Below are 10,711 nucleotides of genomic sequence, written 5' to 3' on the forward strand. Positions count from 1 at the left end.
CACACAAGTAATCATCAGTTCGGAGTGCAGCTGCACATGTCCTTATCCAGGCACTTGTCCTCTCCTGTCTGGACTACTGCAACTCGCAGGAGGCTGCGCTCACCACTTGTGCAATCAACCCCCTGCAACTTATCCAGAACTCAGAAGCCTGCATGGTTTTCAACCTTCCCAAGATCCCTCATGTCACCCCACTCCTTCACTCACTCTACTGGCTTCTAGTCGAAGCTCGCATCCACTACAACACCATGGTGCTTACCTACGGAACAGAAAGAGGAACTGCCCCTCCCTACCTTTAGGCTATGCTCAAACCCTACAGCCCAAACCGAGCACTCGGCTCTGCCACCTCAGGTCTCATGGCACGGGTGGGGGGGGAGCTCCCACCTCAGCCCAATCCAAGCTCTTTTCTGACCTGTTACCCCAATGGTGGAACCAGCTTCCCCCTGAAGCTAGGTCAGCAGAGTCCCTGCCCATCTTCCAAAAACATCTGAAACACTACCTCTTCAAACAGTATCTTAAATAATTATCCTCCTCACCTCGACCACCCGCCATTTTTTTTATAAAAAAATAACACTTGCACTTGACACCCCCACCCCTCTTCTAGCTCTGAATCTACCGATAGCTACATTAATGAGGGAAAATGTACTTTCTATGCCTGTGATATGTGGTTCACCCACCTTGCTATCTTAAGATGAATGCACTAACTGGAAGTCGCTCTGGATAAGAGCATCTGCTAAATGACTAAAATGTATATGTAGCTGTCTCTTTTCTCTCAATTAGTTGGTGTCAAGTTGAGTGTTCTCATTGGTCAGGCTGACTGGTCCTTCAGGTGGAGTCTTGTCTCTCCTCACCATAATCTCAACCTCTGTTTTTCAACATTGACAAAATCAACACAGAGCAGAAATCCCCATTACTGAAAGAACACAGTATTGCATTAAAGATATTTTAACGTTGACACAATGTAATGTGCTTGTTAGTGCTCCGTTTATGATCAGTATGGTGCTCAGATTGTGGTCAACCTGTGGTGCCTGCGAGGTGGTCAGTAAATGGTAAATATGTGGTCAGCGTGTGCTCAGAGTCCATGTGTTACCTGTGTGGTTAGGTCTCTGGCAGCAGCTGAGCGTTCAGTCAGAGAGATTTCAATCTTCCTCAGTAACTTAGTCACTTCACTGCTACTACGGTGACCATTGGACTGGAGGCCCAATTGAAGAACATCAGTGGTATTAACCAGTAACTACAGAAAAGAGACAATAGTTATATGCATGTGTGTGTTTGTGTGTGGTGACTTACAACGTAGAGTTGCTCAACACCTAACTGTTTTTCTCAACAGAGACAAGAAACTATCAAAGCCTGGTACAGTCTGGGAGGGGGGAGGGGGGCATGTGCATTAGTGGGGAAATGCATAAAACAATTCTAGATCAAGGAAAAATACAATTTTCTAATGAATAATGTAATAATTCTAAAGTAAAGCTTTACCTGTCCAGGCTGTGTTTCATACTGGTCACAGAAGCTCTAAAGTAAAAGCATGGAGACATTATCTCAATACCCTTCTACAGTACACTATGTACATAGCTGTGCATGATAAAGGAGTACATCATGGACAACAGGTGGAATGGTGCTTCACTCTCACCTACACACTTAGTTTGGTTTTTGCTGAAGTTAGTAAATCCAGCAGGACACTGGCACCAGTAACTGCCATTCAGGTTTTGGCCTGGGTAAATAAAACTTGACAAGGAATGTTATAGTGGTTCAGTAGTCAGCCTGTACATGGAAGACAGACAAAAGAGTATTTAGACTAAACCCAATACAACAGCACCCAAGAAGAAATGTGTCTCTCACCTGCACACTGAGTTTGTCTGTTGCCATAGCGACTGAATCCTGTGTGACACTTGCACAGGTAGCTGCCCAGCTGATTGAGATCGATTCTCCGTTCCCCACAAAAATGTTGGTTCTCAACACACTCATCTATGTCTGATAGAGAAAGGGAGTGGTAAAGGGAAAAGTAGTGGAGATGGAAAGATGATTAAAGATTGTTTTTTTGACAAAGAGAGGGTGATAATCCCTCACACGTTAACACAGTCACACTTTCAATAAGATTATATTGACCACCACATGATTCAAAGCCAAGCGATCTGAAGACAGAATAGCATTGACAGTAGTAGCTTTCAAAGGTGTTGATACAAGTTGAATAGCCTACAGATGTTCTTCTCATTTAAGCTCTCATTATATCTACATGAGGGAGATGAGAGGTGAATTTCGAAATACTAGATTATCTTCAGAAAAAACATCCCACTACTAAACAGTACATAGTGTTGAACGTTCCTAAACAGGGTCTGTTTAATGCTGGAGATGATCAAAGGTCAACAATACTGATCAAAGTACAGCACCAGTCCAAAATTAAGACACATCTACTCAGTCAAGGTTTTTTTTTATTTTTACTATTTTCTACAATAGTGAAGACATCAAAACTATGAAATAATACATATGGAATCATGTAATAACCAAAAAAGTGTTAAACAAATCAAAATAGATTTAATGTGTTAGATTCTTTAAAGTAGCCACCATTTGCCTTGATGACTGCTTTGCACACTCTTGGCATTCTCTCAACCAGCTTTACCTGGAATGCTTTTCTGGCAGTCTTGGAGTTCCACATATGCTGAACACTTGTTGGCTGCTTTCCTTCACTCTGCGGTCCAACTCATCCTAAACCATCTCTATTGGGTGGAGGTCAGGTGATTGTAGAGGCCAGGTCATCTGATGCAGCACTCCATCACTCCTTCTTGGTCAAATAGCCCTTACACCGCCTGGAGGTTTGTTTTTGGGTCATTGCACAAACCAGATGGGATGACGTATCGCTGCAGAATGCTGTGGTAGCCATGCTGTTTAGGTGTGCCTTGAATTCTACATAAATCACTGATAGTGTCACCAGCAAAGCACCTCCACACCATCATATCTCCTCCTCCATGCTTCACGGTGGGAACGACACGTGGAGATCATCCGTTCACCTGCTCTGCGTCTCACAAAGCCACGGCGGTTGGAACCACAAATCTCAAATTTGGACTCATCAGACCAAAGGACAGATTTTCACCGGTCTAATGACCATTGCTCGTGTTTCTTAGCCCAAGCAAGTCTCTTCCTCTTATTGGTGTCCTTTAGTAGTGGTTTCTTTGCAGCAATTCAACCATGAAGGCCTGATTCATGCAGTCTCCTCTGAACAGTTAATGTTGAGATGTGTCTGTTACTTGAACCCTCTGAAGCATTTATTCGGGCTGCAATTTCTGAGGGTGGTAACTCTAATGAACTTATCCTCTGCAGCAGAGGTAACTCTGGGTCTTCCTTTCCTGTGGCAGTCCTAATGAGAGCCAGTTTCATCATAGCGCTTGATGGTTTTTGCGACTGCACTTGAAGAAACGTTCAAAGTTCTAGAAATGTTCCACATTGACTGACCTTCATGTCCTAAATTAAAGATGGACTGTCGTTTCTTTTGCAAGTATGTTAACACAGCTGAAAACTGTTGTGCTGATTAAAGAAGCAATAAAACTGGCCGCCATTAGACTAGTTGAGTATCTGGAGCGTCAGCATTTGTGGGTTCGATTACAGGCTGAAAATGAGCAGAAACAAATAACTTTCTTCTAAAACTTGTCAGTCTATTCTTGTTCTGAGAAATTAAGGCTATTCCATGTGAGAAATTGAACAATTAGCCTTTTAAAATTATAAACCTGGATTAGCTAACACAACGTGCCATTGCAACACAGGAATGGTGGTTGCTGATAATGTGCCTCTATACGCCTATGTTGATATTCCATAAAAAAATAAGCCGTTTCCAGCTACAATAGTCTTTTACAACATGAACAATGTCTACAATGTATTACTGATCAATTTGATGTTATTTTAATGGCCCAAAAATGTGCTTTTCTTTCAAAAACAAGGACATTTCAATGATGATGTGTTGGTCAAATAAAAAGCAGAAAATGGACCGACCCACAATCAGTAGAAATAGAATGGCTTCCATGACCTCTGACAGCTGGTGAGTTAATGTTACATGTCAGCTTGGTTTTAGTTCTAAAGAATAATTTGGAGACCTCACACATGTGGTTAGTGCAGGGATGTAAAAATATTTCCCCATAACTAGCAACGGAGTATTATTTTAAGTAGAAAACAAAGAGGAACTGACTGTGTGGCATGAGAAGACCATTTGCATCGCAATTCACATCAGGTTAATTTGTCTAGTTTTGCGTAGACCACGTCCAGGAGTTCCATCCCTGAATTAGACTCTAGTGTAGAGGGTCTATCTCCAAGATCAGACATAAGAGGACACATTGATCTAAAACACCAACATGCACAGTATAGACTCTTATCAACAGGGCCACATAAACCATCTGCCTTACCAAAAGCAGACTAACAATCCATATTTCACTCTGAAGCAAGGCTACTTATCTTTCTCTTTTCTTTTCAAAATGTTTTGCTCTTGATTTATTTTGAAGATGACTGACCTTTATGCAAATTTTACAAGTTACTGCAGCAGCATTTCCCTTAACTTTCACATTCTCACTTGCTCTATCAGCATTGACGGGAAAGGGGTTGCAATGCTTAACATTTAGTGTGTCTTTGTGATTACACAAATTAAGAGGGTTTCTGGGTTTTTCTTGAAGTGGTGGTGGGACTATTTGTCCATTAAATCAATAATTTTCCTGATGAATTCTCCTTCCATAGCCGAAGCATCCTAATATATTGAAAGGCTACATTATCTAGATTTATGTTAGCTCAAAAGGTAGGTCGATTAACCAATGAAGAGAGAAGTTTCAAGAGCTATTGAGAATGAGAGATATCAAAGTCATGATAATGATGGCAAATGCATTTGTGTGATAAACAGCCTGTTGGAAAATGAAGAAGTAACTATGATCAAATGGTGGGAGACATTGGATTTACAATATTAATATCACTCACACTATGTTCCTTCATGATGATCAACGGTAAATTTCAGGGCAGACATACAGTACATTTCTCTAGTCTGGCTGACACAAAACGCGAAGTCTTCTTGACAAAGCTATCCCTCTCTGTGCACTTGTCGTCACTAGTTACTACAGCCACAGCTTATTTCTAAAATGTCTCTTCTTAATTAAAATTTCATTTGAAACAAAACCCTAAACTTAAACACACGGCTAACCATATGCCTAACCATAACCTTAAATTAAGACCAAAAAGCTTGTTTTTTTGGGGGGGGGGTGGGGGATTTTTATGATACAGCCCAGGTTTGGAACGCTCTTTCTTATTGGTCTATTGACTAATTTACTGCCTGGTGATGTCACCAGCAAGCCAAAACTCCATCCTACCTAAACAGGCTGACATTTTCAAACAGCTCTTACACTAAAAGGGCATTATCATAATGTCCACAATTTCACAGTCTTATTCCAACCTCAAAGTGTTTAAATATACATAAAACTCAGGAAATCATGTTCTTGACTGCACTGGGCCTTTAAGTCAGTTTGGAAGTCTTTACACCATGTGGGCAGTTCTATAGGCCTAGCCTAATGAGAGGCAAAAAAAACAATGTCTTGGGTGAGCAATTATCAAATTCATTGTACTTTCAGTATGATGTTGTGCTTTATTTTTGAAGAAACGGACAACTCATATTTAGATATTTATATCAGAATGGAGGAAATAATAGGGAGATGATTTTTGGATTAAAATACCTTCTCAAGTACTGTATAATAAACAGGAAAAATCTACTTTCACTTGAAATAACTCAGTTACAACAACAACCAAGTGGCATAATACTGGACAAATGCAGCATTGAGTGGATATACCACTATTCTCATCTCTACAAATTACAAACCATGTTTATGAGACTGAATTGACTTATGTATGTTGCCATAGAGATGAGAGCTCATTTGTTACACTCCAGAACTGAGTTCTACACATGAGATATTGTATATCTATTAACATAAAGTTGTGTTCTTATACTTTTGTTTGTTTGATACATTTTCATACTACTTAAAAAAAGAATTGCTGGCATGTGGATGCCCTTGCAAGCCAAGAGACAATGTTACAAATGAATTTCAATCCAAGTAAAGCTTTTCTTAGAACACAAATAGTTCAAATCCATGTCTTATTTTCTATGTAGCTGTACATCCTGTTGCAGCCGGCGTCCTCCACGGCGTTTGCGGCTGACAAAGCGACACCACAGGGTGGTGATCAGGGACAGGAACACACAGGTCAGTGCCACAACAACACCCACCCACATCACCAACGACAGCTGCCCGCTTCCCTGCCGAAGAGGAATAACGAGCATTAGACACACACCATCTAGACAGTATGAACATATCAAACACACGTTCGAGCCTCCAAAAGAACATCAGCACTTAAGCACTCAACAAATATCAAACTCCCCTAAATAATGTGACAAATGAATCAAACAATTACATTTAGTAGTTTAAAACACGAACATTTGAAGATGAGCCAAAGATAGTCTCTGACACAGATATCTGGGAATATATTTTCTCCCTCTTCAGATGTGCTACACTAGCTACAGTAAGTTTCCATCCATTTGGCAACAGATTTACATGGGAATACTCTAAAATCAGCATTAAAACAATATGTGCATTTTCCCACCAGAGAGGTGTTTCCATCACATTGACATGTTGCAGATAAAAGGCTGTGCTTGATGACATAGTGCAGATAAAAATATCCTTTGCGGTAAAATGTCCATGACCCGAATAAAAAATACAAGTTAAATGGGTTTACATGGCATTTTCGACTCTACTGAGCGTTTTCTCACAATTATTTTTTTTGCGCTTTATAGCAAATGTGCCCACTCCGGTATTGAAACGTGCCCTTAAGCCCACAGCACTATTTGAAAGCAGTACCAAACTCATCACCATGCACATTCACCACCCTGTGAAGTTCAACATAAACACACTTAGTCTGTTGCCTAATAAACTGCATGCTTTCCCGACAAGTCATAGGATGGAAAACTGGTTAGTGTTCTCATCACCTTTACCTGTTGCAATTCGTTCAGCACAGCGAATGTGCTGAGATGGTTGCAGGAGCACACAGTCTGGTTGGAGTTTGACATCACTAAGGTGCAACCCCTCCCAGACCACACCCCCGGTTCATTCTCATCCGACCAATAAACACAGGTGGGGTCAACATCACTGGACTAGGACACAGTGTATATGGGTTGGGGTCAATTCCATTTAGACTCAGTAAATTCAGGAAAAAATTTGACTTAATTGAAAATATATAAATGAAAAACATGTTTTACTGACAGTCAGAAACTATTAAGTAGAGACAAGTGTTACCTGCAGGTGATGGAAGGTGAGATTAACCTGTTGGGGCAGGTATGTTGTGTTGGAGTTGCTAACGGACACCGTCGCAGCACTGGACATGAGCTGCTGGCTCTGATGAGAAGTGTGGTCCTTCAGACTATCCAGATTCCTATAGCTGAGCAGAACGACATACGCAAACCCTGCACACAAAAAACATAAGGCCTGATACAAGAACATGTACAACTCACAATATCTCAATGTGTGCCTTTAATAATATTTTGAGCAGATGATTGGTACTGTAGGACTGTGGCTACCTGGGTAATTCTGGTCATCTCCAACCACCGTCTCCCAGGTGGTGTCAAGTTGAGTGTTCTCATTGGTCAGGCTGATTGGTCCTTTAGGTGGAGTCTTGTCTCTCCTCACCATAATCTCAACCTCTGTTTTTCATCATATTGACAAAATCAACACAGAGCAGACATCACCATTACTGGGAAGAACACAGTATTGCATTAATTATATTTTAAGTTGACACAATGTAATGTACTCGTTAGTGCTCCGTTTATGGTCAGTATGGTGCTCAGATTGAGCCTGCCGCCCCATTGTAAATATGTGCTCAGTGTGTGTGTGTTACCTGTGTGGTTGGTCTCTATCCTGGTCACGTTCTCTGTCAGCAGTGGAGCGATCAGTCTGATAGAGATTTCAATCGTCCTCAGTAACTTAGTCACTTCACTGCTACTACGGTGACCATTGGACTGGAGGCCGAGTTGAACAACATCAGTGGTATTAACCAGTAACTAGAGAAGAGACACATGAGGGTTTTGTACGTGTGTGTGTGTGCGTTTGCATGTGTGTTTCTGTGTGGTGACTTACTGTCAAAAGCACATCTCCAGTTGGCAGCAGTCTTGTCGGTCCAGGCAACATAGAGTTGCTCAACCCCAAACAGTTGTTTCTCAACAGAGACAATAAACGATCAAAGCCTGGTAGAGTCTGGGAGGGAGGGAGGGAGGAGGGGGGGCATGTGCATTAGTGGGAAAATGCATAACACATTTCAAGTTCAAGGAAAAATACCCTTTTCCCAATTAATAATGTAATAATTCTAAAGTAAAGCTTTACCTGTCCAGGCTGTGTTTCATACTGGTCACAAATAAGCTCTAAAGTAAAAGCATGGAGACATTATCTCAATACCCTTCTACAGTACACTATGTACAGACCTGTGCATGATAAAGGAGTACATCATGGAAAACAGGTGGAATGGTGCTTGTCTCTCACCTACACACTTAGCTTGGTTTTTGCCAAAGTTAGTAAATCCAGCAGGACACTGGCACCAGTAACTGCTAATCAGGTTTTGACAGATGCCCACATTTCCACATACTCCGTCTGTATTACACTCGTCAATGTCTGAAAGAGGAAGAGAAAAAGAAAGAGATGAGGAATTAAGGGAGAGATGTTGAAAGTGTGGGATGACAAGAAAGGACGTCACACAAACATTTTACCAGTGATATTCTCAGGCTCTAATCAAAACCCAGGAAGACACAGTTTTAAACAGCCTGCGGTGTTGACGCATGTTCAATTGTCCCCACAGACGGGGAGAATGTCTATACACTCGTTGATATCTAAATAATGTTGAGTCGAGTCCAAGTGTTAGAGAGTTTAAAATGTTCCACCTTCTTCACCAAAATGGTACCTTTTCGATGGCGCATCTGGCTAATGTGTTGTCAAGCAGACAGTTATGTGTGTTTGTTAATCAGAGGATAATTAGTTTGAGCCAGGGACAGTAAAGCAGGCACAGTGAAGCCTGTTACACAAGGGGTAAATACCAGAAACAGAATATTATGGGTCAGTCAAAATAACACAGCAGTGGATGGGACAGTCAGAAGACTCAAGAATAATTGTGTTTCTCTCACCTGCACACGGAGTTTGTCCGTTGCCAGAGTTCCTAAATCCATTGGGACACGTGCACAGGTAGCTACAACCCTGATTACGACAGGTTCCCCATTTCCCACAAATATCTGGGATCCCAACACACTCGTCTATGTCTGAAAGAGAAAGTGTGTGGTGAGGATGAGATGGAGAGATGAGGGTGAGAGTGTCTGATTATAAGGATGATACTAAAGACACAGAATGCTTACCCAAGCATTGTTGAGTGCCACCAGTAGTCATTAAACCCAGAGAAACACACACAGTAATACCTAAAAATACATGAATTTTAAAAGCTTTAACAGGAGCAAGGTAATTGTGTTTCATTTGAAAACAGCACAACATTTTGTAAAAGCAGAATATTTCAGGTCATCCCACCCCCTTGACCTTCAACCTCCTAACAGCTAATTCCATGGGTGAAAGCACATGATAGTGTTGAAACAATCTGAATTGTCCCCACAGATGAGGGAGTTGCTACTACACTTGTCGATATCTAAATGACACCACATATACAGAAGAATGTTATGACAGGCGTAATGTCGTTACATGGCCATTTTTAAAGCGCTGGTTTTGGCTAGTCCTGCTTACATACAATTCACTCTCAAACTCAAGGTATCCATAAGAGTATTGATTCAAAGCTATATACATCAGAGGAAAATAATGTTTAAAGTTCTGACAGATCATATTTACGTCAAAATAAATACATATTTTCTGAATAAAGACCCCCCTTAAAGTGGATGGTTTTAATGTTCTTGAGCAAGGTCTGGTTAATGCTGGAGAATGAACAAATGTATAAATTGCATAAATGTATATGTATAAATTGCTGATATAGGTGAGTATTACTGATCAACTTAACAATACAATCATTTACAAACATTAAGTCTAAAACCTTCACGTTCAGTCTTCATCATCATCATCACAAATAGCATAACACAAAATCCCCTTAGCTTCAGCCCCACCTTCCTGTGGCGCTCCATGACCATAGTCCTTGAGAAGCGCTAAATGAAGACACAAAAGAAAGGTTGAACTGCACACATACATATAATATATATCTTTTAAAGACTCAGTGATGTTGGTCAAATAAAAAGCTGAACATTTACCGACCCAGAATCAGGAGAAATATAATTGCTCCCATGCTCTCTGACAAGCGATGAGTTAATGTCAAATGCCAGCTTGGCTTTCATTCTAAGTAATGATTTGGTAACATCACGCATATGGTAAGCACAGTGAAGTATGAATAGCTCATCTTATCTAGCAACATCTTTCTCTTTAAACAGCAACCGCCCCTAAAAACCAACTTCTCATTTAGAAAACAGCCTATGTAGCATCTTTATGAGTCCAAAACGTATTCTTCAGTGTCAAAATCGACTACCAAGTGTAAATAGGATCATTTTTCATAAAGTCATTCTTTAACCAAGTTTTGTGAGATTGTGGTCGTGAATACTGCATCACAACATAAATGAAGGTTGGGTTTGATGAAATGGAGTGTAATGGATGGAATGGACTGAATGGACTATTATCAAACCCAT

The 10,711-nt window shown here is 40.7% G+C and overlaps 1 protein-coding gene across 2 annotated transcripts; it reads right to left on the bottom strand.

Moving 5' to 3' along the window:
• Positions 1 to 5,582: 5,582 nt before the first annotated feature.
• Positions 5,583 to 10,485, bottom strand: LOC110488853 (adhesion G protein-coupled receptor E5). Of its 2 annotated transcripts, XM_021561281.3 has the most exons (12): positions 10,287 to 10,485; positions 10,142 to 10,180; positions 9,395 to 9,454; positions 9,170 to 9,301; positions 8,535 to 8,663; positions 8,379 to 8,416; positions 8,136 to 8,252; positions 7,897 to 8,059; positions 7,580 to 7,702; positions 7,299 to 7,465; positions 6,998 to 7,156; positions 5,583 to 6,265 (listed from the first exon to the last, which is right to left on the bottom strand). In XM_021561281.3, exons 1-12 carry the CDS (start codon positions 10,315 to 10,317, stop codon positions 6,107 to 6,109), a joined length of 1,317 nt encoding a protein of 438 aa, XP_021416956.2. In that variant the 5' UTR covers positions 10,318 to 10,485; the 3' UTR covers positions 5,583 to 6,106. The 2 variants fall into 2 exon arrangements, with proteins under 2 accessions (XP_021416956.2, XP_021416958.2); XM_021561283.3 differs by lacking the exon at positions 6,998 to 7,156 and having other exon boundaries at positions 10,287 to 10,435.
• Between the last annotated feature and the right edge of the window lie 226 nt (positions 10,486 to 10,711).

Source organism: Oncorhynchus mykiss, chromosome 14 (genome assembly GCF_057628025.1).
Source record: "Oncorhynchus mykiss isolate SJ-2025 chromosome 14, ASM5762802v1, whole genome shotgun sequence".
NCBI classification, from domain to species: domain Eukaryota; kingdom Metazoa; phylum Chordata; class Actinopteri; order Salmoniformes; family Salmonidae; genus Oncorhynchus; species Oncorhynchus mykiss.

Excerpts from the sequence above, each read along its gene's own strand:
- LOC110488853 (XM_021561281.3), bottom strand. The coding sequence starts at position 10,317 with ATGGGAGCAATTATATTTCTCCTGATTCTGG. Across the intron at positions 8,664-9,169 it reads CGGACAAACTCCGTGTGCAG|ACATTGACGAGTGTAATACA; the intron begins GTGAGAGAAACA and ends TTCCTCTTTCAG. Across the intron at positions 7,466-7,579 it reads AGATGACCAGAATTACCCAG|GGTTTGCGTATGTCGTTCTG; the intron begins GTAGCCACAGTC and ends TTTTGTGTGCAG.